We start from the raw sequence: 25,272 nt of genomic DNA, 5'->3' as shown, positions 1-25,272 counted from the left end.
GCGGGCACGACGGGAAAGTTGGGCGGTGCGTAAGGAGGAGGCGGCGGCGCGCGGGAAAATGGCGGCGGCGGCGGCTCCGGCGCAGCCCTGGAGCGCTGAGGAGCTGCGGAGCGACGCGCTGCCCAAGAAGGATATCATCAAGTTCCTTCAGGAGCACGCGGCCCAAGCGGTATGGGCCGGGAGCGGGGGGGCGTGTGTGCGCTGGGGGAAAGGTTCCTTCGCCGCTCACCGGTGTCTCTTTGCAGTTCCTGGCGGAGCACAAGCTGCTGGGGCAGGTGAAGAACGTGGCGAAGACGGCGAATAAGGAGCAGTTGATCGCGGCCTACACGCAGCTTTTCCACACGCAGGTGCGCGGCCGGGGCGGTGGGGTCGCGGGGGAAGGATGCGGTGGGTGATGGCTTACTGGCCTCTCTTCTTCCCCTCAGCGGTTTAAGGGGACGGACGGCGCCGAGAAGGCTGCGGAGAAGGCGAAGCCCGCTAAGGCGGAGGAGGCCAAGGGGAAGGCGGCAAAGCCCGAGGAAGCCGCAGAGGAGGTAGATGAAGTCCCCCCACCTCGCGTTGCCTGGCGATGGCCAAACTAACCGAGTCTTCAAAAGCCTGGTTAGAGTAAGAAGTCTGGTGTTTGTACCAGGACTTAAGCTGACACAGCGTCTGTAACTCTGGTTAGTGGCAGGCCCTGTGCTTCCTTCCCGAAGCTTCAGTCCTTGCTGAAAACAGTACTAATGCTGCTACATCTTTTCCAGGTTACTGCATGAATGTGCCATTTGCTAATGCTGCATGTGTTCATTCAGTGCCTTGAACTAAGTGGTTATTTGATCTTGCATGTAGTTGGTCTGAGACTAGTTAATACAGCAGTCATAAATCTGCTTTTATCAATTTAGGGGCCACCAAAGTATACAAAGTCAATTTTGAAGAAGGGTGATAAAACCAACTTTCCGAAGAAAGGAGACACAGTTCATTGCTGGTATACAGGAAAACTACAGGATGGAACAGTCTTTGATACCAATATTCAAACAAGTAAGAATATATATAGTCTGCTTGGCTTCTATGGTGACAGCATGTAGAGGAAATTAGCTGGGGGCATTGTAAAGCCTTGGGCAAGCATTTCCTTCTGGAAGGTGTGCATGGTGAGAGTCCTGACAAACTGCTTTCACTGACTGGAAGGCTCCTAGAGCCTCATTTTCCATGAGGTAATGCAGGGCAGTATTTTAGGACTGGCTGGTGTCAAGTGACACTGCTGCCTCTTGCCACACCTCATGTTTGGCATTCCCTGGGCCAGGGATCATGTGGAAGGTAGAGATTTAATCAGTGCTGAAACTACTTCAGAGGAAAGATGGCTCCTACTTAGGGAGCTTCTCTCATCCATGGAACTAGCACCAGCAGTGTAGTGAGCTTCTCTAAATAGAGAATAGAGGGAAAAAAAAAGAGAATAATAGTCTTGGTGTACTTATTGCTCTGTAATAAACCCTTAAACGTGGTCTCACTGGAGTGAGAGGGATTTGGAGTAGTCTGGTGAACCATATTGACTGTGTAGAAGTCTGCTGTTTTTTTTTTTAACAGTTTCTTAGAGGATTTAGGCATATGAAATTCTGCAATGCTAGAAATACTTTTTTCAGGAGTCATGTCCAATGCTGAGAGAACGGCAGGGCTGTCACTGGAATGCTGTTTGTGAGTTATGGTCCCTGTTGTATGATATTTTATGTTCCCAATTGATTTTTTTTTTCTTCACTAACATGTTTATGACTTGTACTGTCTACTTTAGTAATTCAGGAACAAGTCTTTGAGGTTCACTGGGTTGGTATCTGAAAGATGTTCATCAGCTTTAGCTCTTAGTGCAACTTGAACCAAAAACGTTAGCATTAGTTTTGGTGGGCTAAAAATAATATTGCAAGAACAGGTATTTGTATAAAGTATGATGTTAATAGTAATTTCAGAAAGAAGTGTGGTATGTGCTGGTGTGATGTTAAAGCAAATAAACATAAAACTGTCTTTCAGGTTCAAAGAAGAAAAAAGCAGCCAAACCTTTAAGTTTCAAAGTTGGTGTAGGAAAAGTAATCAGAGGCGTAAGTAAACCCTTAATGACTCCCTTAGAATCCAAAAAGCAGTTTCATTCTGCAGAATTTATGACCAGGATGCTAATTTTGAGCTGTTGCTCCTTGTGAAGAGCCGAGTTGAAAGCATTGTATATCCACTGGAGTTTGTTCTTTGCAGCTGCAAGTTATCCATCTGCAGTGTCATTCCTCCCTTTCCTAGTGTGGGTAAAACAGCATAACAGCAACTTGTTCCTCAGGACAGTCACAGCCCCTCACATGTGCCTGTTTAGTGCTCTGCACAACAGAGAGGGTTCCCAGGGCCGCATCAATGGCCATGTGCACTCTCTGGGCTTTAGACCCTCAGGAGGTTGTTTTCTCTCAGCATCTTTTCGGTGTTTGCCTCGCTGCCTCTGTACATGTTGTACATTTTACCTGTTAACTCACATAGAAATTCCAAATTCTAGTTGCTGCCATGCACTGAATGAGCTGCAACTGTGATGCTGCTGCTCCTCTGCTGTGTCCAGCAGCCGGCTGGACTGCTGCAGGGCTGCTGCAGTGCTGGTGGCAGCTGCGGGGGCAGGCCCTGGGAACAGCCCTGGGCAGCAGGACGGAGCGTTCCGTGCAGATGGCTGAGCTTACAGCAGGAAGTCACAGATGCTGCTGTGAGTGTGGTGTGCCTGGGAGGTACCAGCCTACCTGCACGCCAGGCAAGGGGCTGTCTAGGGGCTGGGATTGGTGGCTATCTGCACAAGGCAAGAATGCAAGAAGGATCTTGCGCTTACCTGCCTCTTAAACCCAAGCCAGCACAATCATCCATGCTGCTGCTGTGCAGGAAAAGGGCCTTTGTGGGTGACAAGATTGGAACTGGGAAGGGGACAATGCCCCTGGGCCTGTGGCTTCTGCAGCAGCCTCCTGGGTGTTGCTTTACCGTCTTGGCACATGCCCCTGTGTGCTGGTATCTGTCCTGGCAGCCACAGGGTGTGAGCAGCAGCTGTTGGGTGTGAGATGTTGAATAGAGGCTTTGGGCAGAGTGAGGGGATATTGAAGAGGGACAAGCACTGGAATCAAATCACCCTTTAGCGTCAGCCTTAAAACAAATGCTGACCCATTGATGCTGCAGCATGGGGAGACAGACAAACCCCTTGGCACTGCAGGTAGTGGTCTGCTGTGTATTGCATTCCAGTGCTGCAGATACTTGGAAGGAAGGGTGGTACTTCATCGCTTCACTATTAAGTCAAAAGCAGAACCACACTGTGCAGTGTGGCACAGGGAGCATCAGCCCAGGGGAGTAGTCCTAGGAACAACAGGGATGTGGAAATACCCCTGGGACAGCGGGCTGGGGGGGAGCTGGGTTGCTGTGCAGCTCCTCACGGGAAAAGCCTTGCAGGCTGCATAATGCTGCCATGTTCTGCTGCTGGCTGGCTGAGCCTCTTCTGGTTTGTTTTTTAGTGGGATGAAGCTCTCTTAACGATGAGCAAAGGAGAGAAGGCTCAACTGGAAATTGAACCGGAGTGGGCATATGGCAAGAAAGGGCAGCCCGAAGCCAAGTATCCTTCCACAACTGCTTACTCACTAAGTAGCTTGGGAATGCATGCTGGAATGAAGTGCTGCATGGACAGGGCTGTGATGGTGGGAGCACTCGCCTCTTACTGCAGGCACAGAATGGGAACAACAAAAAAATTCCATGAACTTAATAGTTGGATGCAATTGCCCATTTGAAGAACTCCACTAGGAAGTACAGCAGAAGAGAACTTGCTACTGTTCTGTGTCTGCTGCTTTACTCCAGCTGCTCCCAAACACTCATTCCTGCATCACCGCTGTTACAGGGAGGTGGGAGGGAAGTTGTGCTGCAGAGGCAGCTGTTCCATCCTGGCCAGCAGGGCTGCTGCAGGGATACAGCCTGCGTGCAGGACTGAGCATCTGGCCCTGCAGCATCCTCTGCAGTCATGTTTCTGTTTTACCAACGCTTCTCTCACTTGAATCCTCTGTCACAATGATTTAAAGGACTGTCTAGACATTCTCCTTCCCTCTGTCATATAGCAGGACAGGCTCACCCCCTCCCAGAGGAACAGCAGCGAGTGTCCCAAATGGCCAGGCTGTGAGGCAGGGCAGGTTAGAGCTGCTCGCCTGCAGAGGAACGGGGATCACAAGCAGCATGTCTTGACAGAGGTGTATCTGTCAAGCTAGTACTGAAAGTCTCTGGCAGCTCAGACAGCAGCTGTGCCTCTGTGCTAAATGTGAGGTGCTAAAATGGGGCAGTGAAACATGAACCTGGCAGAGCAGCAGTGGGATGGGTGGGCAGTCACATAACGGCAGAGCTCTGGGATCTGGGCAGGGCCTGGGGGGTTTGTTAAGCTTCCTTAATGTGTGCAAACAGAATTCCACCCAACGCAAAACTTTTCTTTGAAGTAGAATTGGTGGATATCGAATGAAATGAAGGTTCCTTGGCTGCTGGGGACTCTGCAATCCAGAAGGCTGCTGATGATGCCGTCTTCTTGTACAGTTACAGCTGTGGCCTTGTACTGAAACCCAACTGCTATACAGTAACACGCCACTAAAGGAAATGGTTCATACATGCATGTCCCTGGTCTGTGTCTGCTCACTGCCACACCTCTGATTGTGGGGGGCAAAACTGCACAGCTCTCAGCAAAGTGTGACAGGAGGAGGAGAGCCCATGGGAGCTGCTGCTGCTGTGGTTACCAGCCCCTTCCTTCCTGGAGCAGCACCTCCTGCTAGACCCCAGCAGCATGCTGCCCAGGGCTAAGCCTGCCCCCACCCAACCACCCTACTTACCCTGAAGTAACTAAAAGGAAGAGGAGACAATTTGCCTTTACTTCTTACTTTAGGAAAAGCTAATCCTGTCACAGTCTCAAAGTGTTTTAGGGAAGGGTCAGGCCTGAGGGCTTGGGGAAGGGAGCTGTAAGTGCCACAGCTGCCCCTTTGTCAGACTGAGATGGAGGTGCTCACACCCCAGGCTCAAATTAGGCAACCCAAGAAAGCTCAGAGGACTAGTGAATTCCTTGCTTTTATTACAAAAATGGGAATGATCATTTTGATCAAAATGAAAAAAGTTTGCTCACACTGTGTACATGAAAAACTCTAAATACAAAAATCATCCCACACACGGTTTGTGCTTTTTAAAAAAGAATGCACTGCACGTTGACTGCCGTCGCCCTGGCGAGCTCCAGCCGTAATGCCATCAGGGAAGCAGGCTGGGTTCGCTCACTGGGGCTGGGAACAGAGCTGGCCCTTACAGCCGGGCCCCGTTCCTGCAGCACGAGCCAGGTGCACAGCTTAGGGGCACAAAACAAACCAAAACCCTACAGCTGGACAGATTAAGTCTATGGAATCATCATGAGACCGAGCATAATTCTTCAGATAGTTCCATAAATTAGTGCAGGGAATAATTAAAAAAGAAGAAAAGCATTTATGGTAAACTAGAATTGTACAGTTACCACTGATCAGTTACCAGCACACAAATCTTGCTTCACACATACCCTGTGGACATCAGCTCGTTTCACATGCAAAAGACCAGAAAGCAGGTATTACAACAGTTCTTTCACAGCTCTAATTTAGAAAAATATATTTTTTATTATTCCATCTTTGTTGAAACTGCAGCACAGTGAACTTCCCTCGCTCCTCGGATCAGGTGGGATGATAATACTGTCCATAATTCCACGCGTTCTGGTAGTTGTACTAGAAAACAAAACCCCAGAGGTGAGGGAAGTGGGAGCGCGGGTGCTCTGCGCGGACACACGCGCGCAGGCTGCCGGGGGCCCGCAGCGTGTCCCGGAACCGCGGCGGCTCCCAGCGGGTGCCCAGCTCGCAGCCGGAGCTCTCTGCTCCCGGCACCTCCTTACCGCGGCCTGGCACGCAGCAGCCTGCGCCCGCTCCGGCGCTGGGAACAAGCGGGAGTGCTGCTCCTCTGCAGGGCACGGCCCACAAGGCCCACCCCCGACATCCACTGCAGTCGGCTCTGTTGGGGAGCTAAAACTGCCCTGTGGGTCGGCTCCCAGGGCAGGGCACGGCTCAGATCGAGGGCAGCGCAGAGGCTGGTCAGCTGCCCATCATGGTTTTAGTCACTGAATAAACATGCGTGTTGTCAGTCCTCCCATGCAGGACAGGTCATGCTCCTCGGGTCCCCTCCTTGCTCCCCACTCTATATAGTTCCTCATCCTCATCACTTCCCCTTCAGCAGAATCCAGTAAGGGAGAAGAGAAAGGGGAGCAGAGGGCCACAGAAGCAGGAATGGTGTGTTTTGTAGCTCCCATGACAGCACACCCTCAAGAGCCAGGGCAGACAGCTCAAGCACCCAGACACTGCTCCCTCTAAAGCTCTCAGAGGCAGGTCCTGTGGTCCCACTGCAGCGGCTGAGCCCAGGCAGGCATTCAGTAGCATAATGTCATTGGGGTGGCAAGGCCCCATTCCTCAGGAAGCATTTCTGCCTGCTGTTCTTCAGCAGACTGCACCAGGTCACCCACAGGACCGAGACTCCATCAATACCCTAAGTTTGCTATTCACACCATTCTGTGTTTGGAAACTTGGGGCGTTTTTCCCAGCCTAGTGCTGAGCAGTTTCCTCATGCTGGGTGAGACTCTTTTCACCACCTGACTTTGGAAACAACACTCACCCCTCATATCGGCGATACTAAACCCCAGCTACACAACAGCTGGTCTGTGTCCCCTCTGCAATGCTGTTCTCAGGGGCTCTTTCTGGTCTCAACAAGAATTTTTAAGTTGCTTCAGCAAGAGTCCCAGTTGGACCCTCTATGACACACAACACATCAAGTACTTCACACCTTGCCATGTCACTGTATCCACTAAGAGGACATCAGAAGAACTCACTTTGACCAGGCTCAGTCTCACACAGAGGCAGGGCTTGAAGTGGGACTTTACAGCCCAGTTCTTGGAAAGGGCCTAAACCAAATAGACCATCAGCCTAAATGGACCTCAGCCTAGAAGTCGGCAGGGCACGTGCTGTTGCCACAAGCCACAGGAAACCAAGGCTGGATATTCTTGATTCACTCTTTAGGCTCTTACAAGGAATGAAAGGAAATGCCATGCCAAGATCAGTCCCAAGGGTGAGCTGATGAATGAGGGTGGTCTGGCACACAGCTTGTACCGGTGTGGCAGAGACCCCTGAGGCAGCACAGGAGCTACTAGTTAGAGAAAATGACTACAAAACACACAAGTGAATTGGCATCCCAAGCAATTCCTGGGCAAACATTTAAGCATGACAGGTCTACTGCCCTCAGCCAGAAGTGTCCTAGCTGCTGTCATACTGCTCTTCCAAGAAGAGCTAGCACAAAACACTGCTCTTGCTCCTCAAGAAATATTTTACACTTGTCTACAGGTCAAAAAGTTATCAGCAAACACAGGAGATAAGTTTTCCCTCCAAACTTTCCTCACCAACTGACCCTGGGCCCCAGACTGAGCAGTGTCAGTGTGACACCCGTCTATGTGGGCATGAAGAGTGGAAGAACCCAGCAGACACCTACCTGGTACCAGGCATTGTAGTTGTATGCTGCCTGATTGACCTGCATGTCACCATCCATCATCTGTGCTGATGCCAACGTTGGGTCATCTGTCAACATTTTCTTTTCATCTGGCTCTTCTGACCTGTGAAGTTAATATGTGCTTGGAAACGGGATCTTAAGAGTAAATTCCAAATACATCCTTCCATGAGAAACATAACTGACAGGGATATCTAATATTTTCAAACTTGATGCCCTGTTCAAACAGGGTAACAGAATGTGATGTAGAGAAGGAGAGCAGTGTATTATGCTTTAGAAACATAGTCTGGGCTTTAAATCGCTCTGCTGCTCAAACCAAGGCAAGCAAAACCATGATCCTGCTCAGGGCAAAGGTACTGTTTAGTTCTTCTGCGATAAACATTTCAAAAAGTTAATTTCCAGTAAACCTGTTGCCAAATATTTCAGACAATATTATAGCCCCATTTAGTTTATTAAGTGCTTACAAAACAGTGACTTTGGTTTTGCAAGCAGTAGGTTCAAAGCTGAAAAATGTATGTGTGTATATATTCAGACTAAAGAAGAAAACCCCACATTCTGAGATCATTCTCTGAACTATTTTTAAAGCATTCCCAAAGTGCTTCCCATCAGCTGTAGCTCAGCTCAGGACATGTCCCAGCTACCCCTCCTGCACTCCCCCTCAGGCCATCGGCCTTCCTACCCGTTCTCTGCTCTCCTTTTCAGAGAATTCTGCTCCTTCAGGAGTGCCTGGTGTTCATCATAGGCATCCAGCAGTCTGAAGGACACAGAAAAAAAGAAAACTTTGCTCTCCATTTCATACAAACATTTTAAACACAAAAACATTTTAAATTTTAAAAACATATTTAAAAATGCCTACTTCAAATTGTCAAAATTCTAAACCAAGCTCAAGCATCAAATTTTAAGCAGTGATCCACCATGAAGATGGGAAAGCCAAAAATCCCCAATTTTATTCCACAATGCGTAGTCAAGAATTTTCTGTTAGCTCAGAAATTCCCAATGTCTGTTTCCCTTCAGGGAGTTCTTTTAGCAAGTCTCTTTATAAAGAAGTGTTCTAAAACCTGTGTGATACACACAGCTGTTCCTTCCTGTGCCTGCCTTCCCTCAGCTGCCTGCTGATGCCATCTGCAGCAGCACTGGTATTCAGGAACCAACATTTCTTTAAAAGGCTGGGAAGTTTCATACCAAATGATTTCAATTCCAAAGCAGCACCTACAGCCTTTGCCCAGAGATGGGGAGAAAAAGTATATTTAACATAGCACAGAAGACTCCTAGCTGAAATTCCCAGGAATTTCACTTCATCCACTGCATGCCAGTCTACGAGGCATAACATAAAACTGCTTCATCAGTTAATATTGCTCTTGGGGAAAACTGTTTCTTGCATTGATTCTGTCCTCTAGGATTATTTGAGAACTGAAAATTGGATCTGGCCTACTGAGGATCCCAAATTTGCAGTGCTTGACTGCCACGCAGGGCAGAGTGGTCAGTGGTCAGAAAGTAAGGACTGCATTGTTAACGACATACACAACACAAAAACTAACTTGTGTTTAGTCCTTCCAAGTTATTTGGCTGCAATATAAACAAAACCAAGCTTGTTTTACTGTAGAGAATTAAGAGGAAAAAACCTAGTATGTAATCAAAAAAAGTTGCCCTTCTAGTATCTGATCCTCCCACATAAGTTTGCAGCTGTGTTCATACTCCTGAATACAGCAAAATCCATCAATGCTGTTTTGGAAAGCTCAAGTGGTAGCTCACAGGGTACAGCCTGTCCAATCATACCCGTGCCACAAACCACTTCAGGCTCTCCTGGAGGAGCAACCTCCACTGTAAGACACTGCAACAGCAGGATGCAGGCAGCAGGGATTTGCTCTAGGAGGCGTCCCAAAGTTCAGAAAAAAAAGGGATCATGTTCTGAAAAAGAGATTCTTATTTAACAATAGGAATTTGGTTTAGAAGAGAAGTTATCTCTCCACAAAGAACTGATGCTACAAGGGAAATGTAGTGGATGCCACTAACCCCCCACCTTCCCTACTATTCCTACCAGCACTCCCTTGGCAACCATAATTTGGCCACTGCACAGATTACATCTTACTTGTTTACATCAGAACCAAAATCTTCAAGGAATTCCACTTTGCGCTGAGAAAATGTAATCCTCATTTTTATAGACAATGCACCGTTGACAGCTTTGTCAAAACAGCTCAAGATGTTCTCCTCGTTTTGCTTGAGGTCACCACTGTACTCCATTTCCAGTAGGTTGAGATACAGTTTGGTATTTTCCTGTGCAAAAGATGTGTTAGAAGTTGTACAGCTGTCGTGTGAGACACTCACTGCTAGCTCAATAGCTACCACATGCATACTGCAAACACATCAAACACACATGACAAACAGGCAATGAAATGGTTTTCTTTTCCAAGGGTCATCTCCCAGCTGCCCTGTTTCCCCGGCCAAGGGATCAGGAGTGATCCAAGACCCCAGCACAGCTGTCGTACACAGAATCACTCAGAATCATCATGATTGGAAAAGATCTTGAAGATCATCAAATCCAACCCCTCACCTCATACTGTCAGGCCCATCACTAAACTAACCCATATCCCTCAGCACCTCGCTAATGGCGAGCTGACAGTGTTGGAAGTGCCGAATGGGTCTCTCTGCTTACATCAAGCAACCTACAAGCGATGCCTACGCCATCAACTTGTTCACCTTGAGATGTGAACATGCCTGTAACATTTAAGATTGTAAAAAGGAAAATTGGAAGTATGAAGCACAGGGTGATTCTGATGAAAAGAACCTGCAGACTTCCAGATTTGCAAGCTGCAGGTATGGCAACATCAGTTTAGAGGGACTGTTGTCTTCATGCAGTCATGAAACACTACATACAGTTACAACTCCTGTCATCACTGTTGCCATGGCTTTAGTAAAAATGGGTCAGGAAGACAGAAAAATACCAGGATCTTGGGTTTGTTTTTTTTTTTTTTTAAGAGAGCAAAGAGGGAACACATACTTTGTCAATTTCTATGGCTTCTGACAGGACTTTTCTTGCCTTTGGAAGATTTTTCTGCACTTTGAAGAGGTGCCGAGCTAACTTGATGGCATAAAATGATGACTCGCTAATGGACTTGGCATTCCTGACAGCTTCCTCCAGCAGGTGCTCGGCTTCCTCCATGTTGCCATGTCTGCGCTCTAAGCTCACTCGTCGCAAGCGGATCATTGCTAGCCCTAGTATACACTCTTCAAAGGTTTTCAAGATTCTTCTTGCTTCATCGATGTTGCCTAAAACACCAGTGAAGATGCTGTAAGATATGAGACGTCCAACGGCCTCCTCCAAACAGAATCCCTCCCAGCAAAAGACTAGCGTTGCTCTTACCCTGCTGCTCCTCAAAGGCTGCCCACAGCATGTGCACCATTGGTTTCTTAGGAAGATGTATCGTGCAAGCCCTGCTGTAGACATGCCTCACTCCTTCAATACTATGATTCTCCATGTATTTGGCATACTATAGTTGAAAACAGAGCAGAGATTGGAAAGTTTAAAGCTTGTATTTGTCTTTCAAAACATGACAGAACAATAAAATTCTTTTGTTTAAACCCATTCAGCACCTTTATTGAACCACTAGACTAGTTTCTGTAAGGAAGGACGTAGAGAGGCAACGAAGTTGGCATATGCAGCAGTCAAATCTGGTTGCAAGCAGACCATCTCCTAATGCAACAGATATAGTTATATATGAACAACGTTCCACAAGAGTACAAAAGGTTAGTCACTAGATCAACGTATGCCATCGGCAGGAGGTAGGTGGTGAACCACTTCCCTTACCTTGATCCAGAAGTCCTCATAGAGGGCACATGAAATGACACATCTCTCAAAGAGGACCACAACTCGCTCGTGAGTGCCATTTTCTATCTCAAACTCTAAGTACTCTTTCCAGTTTTTCAGCTGAATTTTCTCCAGAGGTTTTACATGAAAGTAAGGCCTCTTGATCTGCAAGAGTCACAGTATGGCAACTTATGACTAACAAGCAAACCACAGAGCTGTTAAAGAAAATAAACAGCCACATGGTGTTCAAGTGATGTCATTTAAATAAAAAGGACTCCAGAAAGATGTATCATTATCTATTCAAACACGTGTTGACCATGAGGTGCTGCTGACAGCACATTCTAGGCTAACAACTCCCTTTTCTAGAAAGCTTTTCCAGTGCAGGTGTTTACAAGGGCCAAGGAAGAAACTCAGCACAGTTATGCCTTCAGAGCAGCAGGTCACAACGCAACAGCGACATTATGAACAATGATGAGTATTGCCCAGGCACACACACACACACACACACACAGAGCCAGCTGCGGTACTTACTGTGGTACTAGTGCATAGCCTACAAATCACACTCAAAATCTGGTTGAGAATCATGGCAAGGAAAGGCAGAGCACTGAACTGAACTTCAGGTTAAATATACCCATTAAGCTGACTATCCACAAGCCAACAACACTACAGTTCCACTGAGGACTGCCACAGGAGCTGGGTGAGACCAAGTTCAGCACAGAAAATTGAAACACTGCTGTGAACTAAATGGAGCAAACCATCCAACCAGAGATCATTTGCTTTTTCTCTCAAAACCTTTAATTTTACCTGATTCTCTCTCCTGGAGTGCATTTCCACCTCAGACACAGCCACACAGATAAAGCACTTGAAATAATTAATTTGGTTCTTCAAGGCCACCTGACATCTAAAGCCAATCCCTCCCTCCCTGAGCTCTCCTACAGAACCCAACACTCTCCTACCTGACAGACTTATAGCTATGTTTTTTTTAGCAGGAACAATGTAAGACAGGTCTAAGTGTTCTCCATCCCTTATGTGATGTTGGTTGCCTTTCTACCTTACCTCTGCTCATTATAAAGACACTTAACTTTCTCTTTCAAACTCCTCATAGATCCATCAGGTTGGTACCTGTGCAGAGCAGACACATTCTTTTCTTACACATTTGCTCCTGTGTGTCTGCAGTTTTAGTGTTCTCTCAAGTTTCACTAATTTGTATCCTACAGTTTCCCAAGGCAATCCATGTCCTCTCACAGCCCCTTCCCACAGCGCCACAGAATGTTTGACTCTTGGGACACACTCTGCACGCTCTTGTCCTTCCATGGAAGCAACTGGCACAGAAGTGACCTTGCAAAGGGCAGGGCTGGTAACTGGAGTGATACTGTGGGCTACTCTATGATGCTAGGACTGGCTATGGGCTACATTTTCGAGCTCCTTTGGCTCACAAGGTACATGGTCTAGTCCAACAAAAGGCAGTAAGAAATATCACATAAGCCACTAAGGAGCCTCTGTATTAAAACAGCTGGGACAGATTTATAATGTGCTTTTTTAAAAAGAAAGTAGATCTCAAACAAGAACCCTGTTATACAATGTAGTATTTGCCAGGAAGAAACCAAACTTCATTCTACACATGAAAAGCTCTGTATTTGCAGTGACTAAATGGTTATTTTGGTTACTTTTGATACATTGTGCATCAGAGCTGCATGTTATGATGGCTACTTTTGGAAAAGTAAGTTAACTGATTTCAGGTTTAACCACTCAGTGTTCAAATACAAAGCCATACTGGTTTCATTCTCCTTTCAGGGCAGGCTTACCTTTCCAAGTAGAATGACCTTCACTCTTTATTGTTTTGCAATTCCCCAGAAGCATCAGGCAGCACTAAGTCACACAGCACATCATGCATGCCTATTTAAGGACTACTTAGTGAACAACACAGTATCTCACGTCTCCAAATACTGCTTAAAGATTCTGAAACCATCAGACAACAATGTTCCCTTCATAGGTTGCCTCTTCACAAGAAAAATGGCAGAGAAGCGAAACTCTACCTTTGTTCCAAGCCCCACAACAGTTTACATCATAAAGGCTGTTACCCAAAACTCCTGGCTCCCAGTCTTAGATCCAAAACTCTTGCACATACTGCCTGACATAGAAAAAACAAACTCACCGCTTCTTCAAACGTCCACCTCTTACTGACTTCGTGTTCGTTGTGGTTAAATATTTCCTGATGAATCTCAATGATTCTGTGCCTCATGTTCTCTATCTCAGTGATTAGCTAAAATACAATTTAAAAAAATGTAACACGGGTAGACACCATACCACCTTTGTAAGTGCATTTTGTGGTGACAGTAGTTAGAAGTATCACAGATGTATTAAATGTTCTCTTGAGCAACCAGGGAAGGGAGGGGACACTGCCCTGGTGATGCCTTGGCTCTTAGTGCAAACTGAGTGCATAGAATTTTTATCTGAAGTTTTGCTCTTACACTAAAGATGACTGAGACTATAGACAAACTTAGATCCAAGTCACACTTGGTTTCAGTTTGTGTAGGTTTTCACAGCCAGCAATTCCTCTGGATGGCCCCAAGCTGTCACATGCCAATGAAGGCTATGAGCCCACAGAGACTTTTGCTTATTAAGAGCTTTCTCAGGCCACAGTTCCTCATCTGTTAGTCTGGAATAATTAACGTTTTATTCCTAAAGTTTTGTACATAACTTCATTTTTTTTAACTCTGCTTCTTTGAGACTTACTAAAACACTGGAAAAGCATGTCCTACAGACAAAAGCAGTTCTCACAGGAGTCAAGGAGCAATGATAAACAAGAGAACTATAGGAACACCTCAGCTAGAGATAAACTAAATTACCTGCAAATAAACTCATCTTTCAGCCACCAAGTAAAGCAAAAATGCTGAGCAACACCCTCTGCACATGTACCTTGGCAGGGTCAGTTATGTCTTCAGCACCAGTGGGCAGGTCATCTACAGGCTGAGCGTCCTCCCCGCTGTGGCCATTAACAGATGCCAGTTCTCTGCGCAGCTGAATGAACTGATCAGTAGTCAGAAAGTCTCGAGGCAAGTTGTTCTGTATATGTTCTTTAAACCTAAGAATAGTGAGAAACAAGTCAACACAGATCTGATGTTTTATCATGCAATATTCTGCCTAACCAGGGCACAATTATACCTCCTACTGAGGTTCTGCACTGCTTTGTCAATCTAGAGCAACACTGAGAATACAACTTCTGACAAGAGGCATAAAATGCTACTTCGATTATCTACCAGACTTCAAAAGCTTCAGATTTCAAAAAGAAATGAAAGGATGACAGACTTTAATGGTGAGGATGGAACGCTTGTTATGTAAAATTGATGGCAAAAGGCAAGAACAGTTTTAGAGGAAGAGAGTTTATTTCCAAACCCAAAAGATCTGTAGAAATCATGGGGGAGACTGATGTGTAATTAAACTAAAGTTTCTGGCTTGCTCTTAACCTCTCCATATTAATGCAGAATTATACTATTTAAAACTTAACCAATGATTACTCTTTAGATAATTAAATTAACATTTCACCACATATAAGCAGTGCTTGGGGAATTCAAGTTCAAAACAGCTCATACTGATTTTTCTCAAAGACCTCCTCTCTTCTCCCTCACAATTCCTTTAAATGCAGAGATTCTGCCATGCAGTATCTAAAACAAAATTCCTAAAACGTGCATCAGGACTTTAAAACAATCAGTCACACTGTACAAATACATAAATAAGTGATTAAATGTATAAAACTATTTCAAGTTCTTGTTCTGATCAAATGGTTTCACATTTCCAGTAGGTTAGCGTGTGCTTAAGAAATTCATAGTGTTAACTAAAGCTTTGTTTCCTCTTTACCTCTGGAAGTGATGACTGTAGAGCTGCGTTGGAATCCCAAGGATGCGGTCATAGATGGAAGTGACTTCCCTTAGGTTTCCCTGCTCATTTTCCCAGTTTATATACATTTCCCATAGCCTGTCAGAACGGAAGTCTGTCCCAGCAGCTAACACTGCATGTTCATAGGCTCTGAAAAGTGAAATCATTTTACAGTTGTTTCTGGATGCGGTGACAGAACAAGAAAGAAAAGTTCTGGCTCTTATTTAAAGATTAGAGGCATCCACATTTCCTTGCAATTACACTTACACTCAGTATTTATATTCTCCAAATTCTAGATGTCTGTAGCAAGATCTCTAGGAATTCAGGAAGGTCACACTCACTTTTTTTTTCCCCCTCTAGCACTGTCACAACGGACCAAATAAGGACCACAGCAAAGGCCACTTGCAGGAACACAAGATGCTAGGAAAATACACACTCTTTATCCCTTCTGCTTTGTAAAGGTTCTAAACCCTTTACTTCAGCAGCTTAACACACAAAAGCTATACACCAATCACACAGCCAGAAGCTGCTGCAGTGAAAGCTCAATTAAGTCTGTGGATCAAACTTTAGTCCAACCTCTTACTCCAAGCAGGATCATTGCCAGCAAGAGATGACGTCAGACAGGTTCTAGCCATACCTTGAAAACCTCCATGGAACAAGATCCAAAACCTCTATGGGGAACCTGTTCCAGTGCTGCACTAGATACTTCTGCATGTCTAGTCTGAGGCACTCAAGTAGTAACTTTTGACTCTGGTACCCCATTGTATTGTCTAACCTTTCTTTGGGAATTTGGCTTTATCATCTCTTATCAGCCTTTAACAGCTACAGAAAGGACTTTCATTACCTTGCTCCTTCGCTTAAACACATTAGTAAATCCGACTTTGCTGCCACGTGGCTGCATGTATGGGCCTCTTCCATCTCTCCGTCTGCTTTTGACTTACCCCCGAATAGTACTGTTAGTTTCAGGATCAGCAGGGTCCAAGGTCTCCTTTAAGAAGTTTATATAATGTATCCAAAGATCAACACTAAGAGGAATTGCCTGAAGCCCTCTGCGATACACCTATGAAGAGAACACGAACTGTACTTCAAATACTTAAGGGTGTCCTAATAGAGAGGCAACACTGTGTTATCCGGTGAACCTTAGAAATACTAATTACTGGAATTTTGTTTAAATAATCTACCATTACCATTTGGGTGGAGGTTGGATAGAACATGGCAATGTTCTGATCTCCACGTGAAGAGTCTTGATCTTCAAAGCGCAGCGGTCCCTGCATTCTGACCAGGTTGTGTGGGCAGGCTTTGGGGTACAGACCATAGGGCACAGACCCATTAGAGCATCATTGACAGCGTCTGACCAAAAATGCAATAAGATGTAGCAATTGTGACCAGCAAACCAACTATATTGTTTTGAAAATGCGTAATAAATGTAAGTGACAGAAAAGCCCTGCCCTACTTGTTAAGCTGCAGTGTAATACAGAGGCTTGCACTGCAAAGCTTGACAAACTGTAGAGGTTTAACGCACCTGCCAACAAAGAGAGAAAACATTAGCTACAAATGCCACAGATGTGACAAGTGCAAACAAAACCCCTACAAACCTGACCAAAGAGGGCAGGTACTGGCAGCCAAATGACTTGCAGCCGGTTAAGTCATTGTTTGGCTAACAGGACTGGTGGCAATAGCTGTGCCCAGCTACCTACATACCTCATCAGACTGCTTAACGTTGTCGTGTCGCTTCTCCAGGTCTGCGTACTTTTTCCAATACCCATAGCAATATGGATAATGCGTGAAAAACCTGTCAAATGCTTTCCTGGCAGCTGGTAAGTGGTTCTGCAAGAAATGGATAATAAAAGCAATGAATCCTTCCCTTAAAATAAATTCATTTCAGAAACAATTATTGTTTCAAAATTACTGTCTTCAGAAGAGCTGTTTTCATTTTGCGATCTCTGCTGGTGATGCTGGCAAGGATAACTGTTTTAGCACACTACCCACAAAAGCCTGATGTAACATTGTAGATTTGCCACTGGAATATCCACGATTTGATTCATTTTCTTTGTTTCTGGAAGGCAAAGGAAAAGGGGGCACATACTAACCTCCTGCTCTACATACTGCAGCAGATATACCCATCCGGTGAAATCCTGGGGATTGTCCTCCACTACTTTCCAGAACTTGTCAAAATCTGGAGGGAAGCAAGTCTCAATATCTGTCGTCTGTAAACTTTCAATGTTTGGAATTTCACTCTCCTGTGTGTTCTCTTCGTTCACGTCAGCAGAACTGTCAGGAGACTGTTCCATCTCAGTTACACTCATGATTTCAGTACTGAAGTCCATATTCTGTTCTTCTGTTGCCGTTTCAGTGCCATTGTCTGTGTTGTCATTGCTCACGGTCGGCTTCTCCTCCTCGGTACTATCTGCACTCTCCATCGCTGAGGTTACGGTCGCTTTGTAGTACCAGGTCCTTTGGAAACAAAAAGATTTAGTGCTCACACAGTGAAGATTCAAGCAGGACTCAGGCGTGATTTATCTCTTAGGAGTCTCCCAAGTGCTTCAGGCATCCACGTATTTCACCACAACCTGTCTCCAATTAGAGCTGCTTCGTGTGTGATCCTTACTCACAAACACATTAATAGCAGTCTTACATATTAATGTCTGCATGTACAAATCATTATGCTTTTTCTAAAGCACAATCCTAAGTAGTATTGAGGTACAGAAGCGAACCAGTAGAGTTTTCTACTGTGAGTCTGATGGAAGCTTATTCCAAGAATTGTGTTCATTTATTAAATTCTCCTACTTGGTACAAATCAGTAATGTCATTGCAAAATAAAGAGAGGCTAAAATCTATTTGGGATGAAGAGCAATGCGAGACCATCATCCTCAAATGCAATGCAGCACCTGACACTCCTATTTCCCTTTGGTTCTCCTCAGAGAAGATGACAGCAAATAAGTCTTGCACTTAAAACAACCTCAACAATCCCCCCCCAGCTCCGCAGCTCCAGAATTCTTTCCCACTGAAAGCCTGACAAAAGAACACAGACCACTTGCCTTCACTTCAGCAAATACATCAAGAAGCCAACAATAATTCAGTGAGTGGAAAATGGACAGAAAGGAAAAATATCTATCTTCAGCAGCTTCAACACACTAGGTAACAGCTTGTGCTTTCCTAGGAGCTCACCAAGCTAAGTAACAGGCATGGTATTAAAAGCTCCACACAGTTGACACTGCAAGTTTTCTAACAACTAGTTTCAACTTCTCCACTGTATACATCATCTGGCAATCACAGATTAAGAAACTAACTACCAAAGCAGTGTTACTATGTCTTTACTAGTGAAGCACACTGAAGACAGCTGCATCACTGAAACAGACCTTATCTCTGCAAAGATTATAAAAATCAAGGCATAAGAGTGAGTCATGCAAACGGCGGCCCCAGCTCTTGAAAAAAAAATAGTTAAATGGATGTTTATGACTCTAAAACTTCAGAACGCTAATGGAACTGTTGTTAAACATGCAATACTTCATGACCTAAGTTTACTCTGTTATGTGACATGTGTTCACCCCCACTAACTGATTCAGAAGATGCATTCCACTTTCGAAAACTTAGCCCTCAAACCTAACTGCCTTCAGTCAGGGGCAAGAGGGAGAAGTAGTATGGGATCACCTCTGCATACAAGCTTCTAACAGTGTAACAGTCTGTTCGACAAGTCGTTTCCAAGTAAAGGCTTTTGAGCACCCTGGAGACCAAGTTGCGTCCCGGCTGCTTACAGTGCGCAACGGCTACTGCCGATGCCATCGCCCCTGCCCGCTGCCCAACCCGTACCCTCGGCAGAGACCAAACATGTTATCGAGCCCGTTTCAACTAAACGCTCACTGCGTACAACGGTAGCGTTTATGAATACCAACGAACTAGTGGAAAACATCCGGAACGCAACCCAAGCGGCAGCACCGAGGCCTCTGGCCTTTGACGCCTCGTCCGCGCCCGTCCCTGCCACACCACCCGTCGCCCCAGCAAGCAGCCGCCCACCCGGCCACGGCCGCCGCTCTGCCACAGACTGACGTCTCGGTCGCCAAACTACCGTGGTAACGTGTTAAGCGCAGACCGCCCAAGGGCTGCGCGTCGGCCTGGTGCTCCTTGGGGGATCTGGCGGCCGTCAGATACCGCAGCCTTCCGTAACAGAACGTATACGGGCAGCCAAGGCCGCGGGAGGGCTGCTGCCCCTCAGCACCCGGTCCCTCTTGGCCGGGGAGCAGCTACGGGCGGCAGCGGGGCGACCGCCACGACACGCGGGCAGCCCTGCGCACCCTCCCTCACCCGCAGCGCTCCCGCCCGGCGCGGCCCAGGCCCCTGCGCGCCTCAGCCTCCCGCCGGGCCCGGCCCGGCCCTCCTCGAGACTCCTCAGCCTCCTGCTGAGTCCGGCCTGTCCCTTCGCCCCCGGGATCCAGCCGCCTCGCCCCGTCTCGGTGGGCCCGAGCCCCCCGCAGCACCCCCCCCCCTCAACCCTTGGTACCTGCCGCGCGCCTGCCGCCAACGGGCCTCAGGAAGAGCGCCCCGCGCCTGCGCGCGCGCTGCCGCGCCTGCGCCCCGCCCGCACCGCGCACGCGCCCGCCTTCCCCCGCCTCAAATGGCGGCCGCTCACCCGCGCGTCCCTCCCCCCACGCAGTGAGGCGGCACCAGCGCTACAGAAATAGTTCCTTTTATTGGCGTCAGGGACCCGCGCCGATCGCGTACAGAACCGCCCCGGGGGACGGGGGTGCCGGCGCTGCCACGGGAAGGGGCCCGTTCCCCTGCGGGCGGGCGCCGCCGGCGATGTGCGCCGCCGAGCAGGCGTCACGGTGGCCGCGCAGCCGCCACAGCGAGTTAATACTGCACAGCCGTGTCAGCGCCTTAAAAAAATGCCGTACTTTGGTTTTTGTTTTCCGCAAATACCTCACAAAACCCTGTTGTGCTGGACAGTTCCTTCCAGGATTTGCTGTCACTTATCAGTGTAAAGCTTAGTGCTAGAACAAGTCAAAACATGACTGGGATAAGTGTACATATTAGCCCTCTGACACGAGGCTGTATAGGCGTGCAGGAGTGAGTGCTCTGGGCACGGGGCAGCAAAGGGAGACTGCCCTAGCTGTCAGCCAAGCAGCTGACTTGGCTCCACGCACACTGATAGTTATTTCAGGTTGCTATCTCCAAAAATTCTTCTAAACAATTCTTGATGTGCGGTGGCTGAGATGCAGCATGAGTTAACAGACTTGGACCCATCTGTGCAAAAAGTGCTTTTGATAATCTCGCTGTGGCTGCCCGGGTATTTCCTCCAGCTCCAGGCAAAGAGCCACTGTTGGTCATATTTCCCAGGAGATGCCAAAGGACAGCGAGAACTTTTTGCTCCACAGCATAAGGCTTCCGTGGGTATAACTCCAGAACAAGATCTGCAAGAAAGACAACATGTCATTAAGCAGTGCTTGAAGAGTATTTTTAAAACACAGTTCCGAAGTCATCCTCTGCTTTGAGAGGTGTTTAAAAGCCCTGAACATCAAATCATCTTCTCAAAGCAGATAATGGAGGAACACAAGAGCTTGTCTGTTGTTCCAACAACATCAGTGCTCCAATAAAAAAACAGCAGCTCTCTCTACAAGCACCCCTTTATCCTCTCTCAGGAGTATATGTGGCAGCAGTGGTACTGTTGATAATTACAGTTCATTACATTAAAAGAAATAAAAGAAACGAAGGGGGTGAGAGGGAGGTTTTTATAGTTATCATAAGGACTGGGTTATTTCTCTTAGTGCACCATGTTATATCTGATATTTCATGACTTCCTTTCTCAAAAATAAGCAGTAGGTATCTGAGTTTAAGGAACAAAGTAGCCTTATACTATAAATATATATAAACATGTTCCATACTTAGACAATTACATCAAGAATTAAGTATTTAATTTGCAAATGTTTGCCTTTTTCCTATAATGGACTCTCTTGATATATCATACAAACTATTGCAAAAAATCCCAGCAAGAGATGAACTGTTTAAAGGTTGGTGACTAACACATTCAGAAAGCTTATAAATTTAGGAATACTTCAAGAACAGACTGTCCATTATGTTACTTAGTTCAATTTTGTGGCTGCTACACACAGAACTACTCCCTAAGCAGGATAAATAACATCTGTCTGGTTCAAGCCTGTTTCCCATAAAGACATCCCTTGTTCTCTTAAATCAAGGGAAAAATCAGCACTTATGACAGTCATAATCTTGAATATTAAAATATGTATATAAATTCTAGTTAAAATTTAGTTTTCATTTTTAAACAAATTTGTCTTTAAGCTTTGGACACCAGTTTAGGAAGAAGTCAATTATGAAGTGGTGACTGCAGCTCATCTCCTTCATGACCAAATGCAGATATGTACTGCTGAGGACCTTAAAATGAGAACAAAGCCAACTGTGCAAAGCAAAACGTGCAGCAGTAAAATTCAGGCGTTAGCAGGAGCCAGCCTTGGAGAATGGTGCGCTGGGAAACCTCAGATAAAGCAGTCACTCCCTCCTTCCATTTCTTCCTGGCAAGAGTATGAGCTGAGCAGCATGATGGGGACATGTCCTTTGAGCTCTCCCTGTTTGGCAGCATGGCTGTGAGCTCCCCTTGAGCTGGACACCTCTCAAGGGTACTCCTCAAAGCAATGAAACCTTTTACTGATGACTGATGGTGGGATGAACCCGGTTTGAGTTCTCTCTGGACGGAAACTGGGCTGCACACCAGGCAACTCTCCCCCTGAGCAGGGATGCCTCTCAATGTTAACAGACATTAGACATTTAGTTGTAATAAGTTTTAAAGAGAATGAATCACTTAGAGTTACAGTGCTGTGTGATGTAGTGTGCTGTTTGCGTAGCTTCACTTACTTAGCATGATTTGCTGAAGCCTTAGGCCATATGCTGTAAACCTTCCCTGAGACTTAGTGAACGTGTATTTACTGCAGCAAAACACAGCCTTCAGAGCTAACCCAAACCAGGAGATAAAGAAGCTATAGCCATCAACAGCAGCTGGACAAGAAAATGGTCTGTCTGGAGACAGAGAAAGGATACAAGGAGGAATAAGAAGATGCCAGACCCAAATATTACTGTTGAACCAAACCATTCAGGTGAGGGGTGGGTGAATAGTCTGTAATGGTATGATTGCCCATGGATTTCTTTGTGTGGACCCTCCCTCCCTGGAGGAACACAGCTTGAGCTGATCTTGCTGTTGTACCACACCATTAAACTCTATTATTTTATACTTCAATTCCTGAAACTCTGCTTCAGAAAACCTTGGGTTCAAACGTTGGAGCAAACCAACACCAGACAGAGAGGCAGAGAGGCTCCTGATATTCAGTAAGTGAATCAGAAATAAGCATGCTGAAACTCTTGAAATCTGAGATAAGTGATATACAGGATCAAGTGTGCACATATAATCCTTTAGCCATAAACTGTCGACCAAGTCTGGGACTAAGTCTGGATCCAGCTGCACCTAAACTCTTCTCTCAGAAGGAGTTTAGAAGCAAGGGGGTGCATTCTGAACCTCATGACTCAATGGGAGGGTCTCCTTTACCTTTTTGCATCTCCCATCTCTGTCAACATAATTCTAAACTGATTCCAACCTGATTTTCCTTTGTTTTTCCTCCACAAAGTAATAGTGACCCTTGCCATCGAACTCTGTTAAGTTACCTTTGCTAATACCTGTGATGGTGTTTCCTGAAGTGATCAAAACAATCAAGATAGTGTAAAATACACTACAAACAAAAACGTATTTACTCTGATTCCATATTAAAATTATTATAAGCTTAAGGTATTTATACATCTTCCAGGTACTTAGAAATATTCCATCTGACTATATAATAATAACCTTTTGTCAGCAATAGCTTCAAGTTGCATTAGAAGGAGGTGAAATTTGACAACTGCTGCATCGTTAATGCCCACAATCTATTGTGACAGAAGGGAAGATATGTGACCTCTACCATCTTGCAATGAATCTGCCTCATTACGCTGGCACAGAAACAAACAAGCATGCAAAGTAAAACTCCACTTTACCAGCAAGCTTTTCTGTCATGTCTTGCTTTGCTTTTCCATTCAGAAACTGAGCTTTTGTGCAGAATGGCTGGAGGAGCAAATAGTTGTCTAAATGCAAAGAACAAAACATGTTAAAATTCTTAAACAGAAAAATAAGACAGTCTGGAAATAAACACAATGTGGAAAAATGTAAATATGAACCTTACTTATGACAGATTAACTTCAAAAACCAGTGATGTATTTAAAGACATAAAGGCATCAAAAGATACCCTTAACAAGCCCCAACTCCTACAGTCTCATAGAACATGGCATATTCCTTTATTGAAAATACTGAGATTCTGTTCCAAAGCTAAGATAGTTGAGGAAGAAAAACAGTTGTGGCATACATGAATCAGCAAGAAGCTCGTTCTTTGACCCACTCAAGAGTGTGACAAGCTTCTGGATAATGAAACACAGAATGAAACAGGATGGCTGAGGTGGGAAAGGACCTCTGGAGATCATCTGGTCCAACCTCCTGCTCAGGCAGGACCACTGCAGCAAGCTGCCCAGGACCATGTCCAGATGGCTTCTGAGTATCTCCAAGGATGGAGGCTCCACAGCTGCCCTGGGCTACCTGTGCCAGTGCTCGGTCACCCCAACAGCAAAAGACTCCTGCTCTGGGAAAACAACAAAACCACCTACATGCTTCTGGCAAGTCCAGTGATCTGCACTTCTTTATGAGAAAGGAACAATATTAAGATGACCTGTATGGTTTAAAAAGTGTGAGAATAAAACCCATGATTCGTTACACAAGGTAATGACTGGATGGAAACTGTTGGGAAGAGCAACCCTTTACATTTACAATTTAATTACTAGGATTAAGACTCTTTAAAATTAAGAGAGCAAATAACTTACCTAAGTGTTGACACATAGCCTGGATAACGTTTGTGGCAGCTGCATAAATCCTTGGATTTTTGGAGTTCAGGTTGTTGTCTACCACAGCAGGAATTAACATGTTTATCACAGGTAATAAATTGTCTTTCAGCAATGGAATCATCTTGTGCATTGACTCCAAAGCAACTTGATTTACTTTACTGTTTGAGTCATGTAAACGAGACTTGAAAGCATCGAAGATCTGAAAAAGCATCCAAACAGCATTCATCAGAATTAATGTTTGAGGGGGATATTATGTTTCCTGCTTTACTGTTACACTTCAATTGTCTAACGTAGCAAAAGACAGCTGTGTTATGCAAATATCTGAGATATGTTTCATTAGCAAGCAAAGCAACATTTGATAAATTCATGCTGTGTATTACTCAAGCGTATCTTACCTCATCTGAATTTCAGTCATTCCTACACAGTGTAGTGGAGGCAAACTAGCCATCTGGAACTTTCAGTATCACTAGTATTTTCTGCAAGCAACTATTTTTAGCAAGACATAGCTCTGTTTAGCAAAAGGGGCTCAAAGATAAACCATTCACAGTTAAGCCATTGTGGAGTTCCACCAAAGTACATCATAGTTCCAAAGCAAAGACACTCAGTGTTAAACGACAATCACGATTTTCCTTTCATTGTATCTTTAGAACTGTGGGACCTCATCATAGTATTTTTCTCCCAAAGATCCTCCTTTCCTATGAGAAAGGGCACTTCCCTTAAGCTTTATCATAATAAAGACCTTTTCTCACCTTCTCCCAGACAAGGCAGGCAGAACTTGCAGCTGTGTTTCTGAGACAATTTGTCAGATCTTGATTAATCCATACTACTTGTTTTGTAACCTGTTCCAATATTTTGCTACCTACTCATCAGTGGCATGAAAAACCACTGGCAATATTCCAGAAACTGTTCACAGAGTGCTAAGTGAAAACTTTCAGCTTCTTCCTGCCATTTACTTCCTTTACTACCTTTGTAGCTTACCTGCCTCCCCCTTGAGCATACCTCACCTATTCCTCAATGTTTTCCTGTTAATCAGACATTTGAACTAAAAGAGGGAGCCATGATTTTTATCAGAAAAATTTGTAACACAACTTGGAAAGACCTTTGAAATGAAAGATTTTCATACA

The 25,272-nt window shown here is 45.5% G+C and overlaps 3 protein-coding genes and 1 non-coding gene across 11 annotated transcripts in view; 1 reads left to right on the top strand and 3 right to left on the bottom strand.

Moving 5' to 3' along the window:
* The first annotated feature begins 18 nt into the window (after window positions 1-18).
* Window positions 19-4,606, top strand: FKBP3 (FKBP prolyl isomerase 3). The gene is made up of 7 exons (XM_010198304.2): window positions 19-169; window positions 246-347; window positions 426-533; window positions 882-1,017; window positions 1,996-2,063; window positions 3,483-3,580; window positions 4,411-4,606. Exons 1-7 carry the CDS (start codon window positions 59-61, stop codon window positions 4,463-4,465), a joined length of 678 nt encoding a protein of 225 aa, XP_010196606.2. The 5' UTR covers window positions 19-58; the 3' UTR covers window positions 4,466-4,606.
* A 998-nt stretch (window positions 4,607-5,604) lies between these two features.
* PRPF39 (pre-mRNA processing factor 39) lies at window positions 5,605-19,797 on the bottom strand. Of its 8 annotated transcripts, none has more exons than XR_009818950.1 (14): window positions 19,725-19,797; window positions 17,317-17,680; window positions 16,928-17,053; window positions 16,168-16,286; window positions 15,209-15,376; window positions 14,270-14,435; window positions 13,506-13,613; window positions 11,351-11,515; window positions 10,907-11,033; window positions 10,544-10,812; window positions 9,635-9,819; window positions 8,225-8,299; window positions 5,894-7,651; window positions 5,605-5,729 (listed from the first exon to the last, which is right to left on the bottom strand). XR_009818950.1 is itself a non-coding variant. In XM_061998640.1 (14 exons), exons 2-14 carry the CDS (start codon window positions 17,644-17,646, stop codon window positions 6,113-6,115), a joined length of 1,962 nt encoding a protein of 653 aa, XP_061854624.1. In that variant the 5' UTR covers window positions 17,647-17,680; window positions 19,725-19,797; the 3' UTR covers window positions 5,605-6,112. The 8 variants fall into 8 exon arrangements, 7 of the variants coding, with proteins under 7 accessions (XP_061854624.1, XP_061854623.1, XP_061854629.1 ...); XM_061998640.1 differs by having other exon boundaries at window positions 5,605-6,115; window positions 7,531-7,651; XM_061998639.1 differs by having other exon boundaries at window positions 7,531-7,651.
* Window positions 10,363-10,448, bottom strand: LOC133625689 (small nucleolar RNA SNORD127). Its single transcript, XR_009818995.1, has one exon. It is a non-coding gene; the product is annotated as a small nucleolar RNA SNORD127 (small nucleolar RNA).
* Window positions 19,798-19,914: 117 nt separating the features above from the next.
* TOGARAM1 (TOG array regulator of axonemal microtubules 1) overlaps window positions 19,915-25,272 on the bottom strand; it is a 44,953-nt gene continuing 39,595 nt past the window's right edge. Inside the window, exons 20-22 of the mRNA XM_061998832.1 lie at window positions 24,128-24,347; window positions 23,255-23,341; window positions 19,915-20,634 (exon numbers count right to left, since the gene is read on the bottom strand). Coding sequence (XP_061854816.1) covers window positions 20,381-20,634; window positions 23,255-23,341; window positions 24,128-24,347 — 561 coding nt within the window. The 3' untranslated portion in view covers window positions 19,915-20,380. The remainder of the gene's footprint in view (window positions 20,635-23,254; window positions 23,342-24,127; window positions 24,348-25,272) is intronic.

This window comes from Colius striatus, chromosome 6 (genome assembly GCF_028858725.1).
Source record: "Colius striatus isolate bColStr4 chromosome 6, bColStr4.1.hap1, whole genome shotgun sequence".
Classification (NCBI taxonomy): Eukaryota; Metazoa; Chordata; class Aves; order Coliiformes; family Coliidae; genus Colius; species Colius striatus.
The sequence above is the reverse complement of the archived record's forward strand: the minus strand, read 5'-3'. Positions and strand labels throughout refer to the sequence as shown.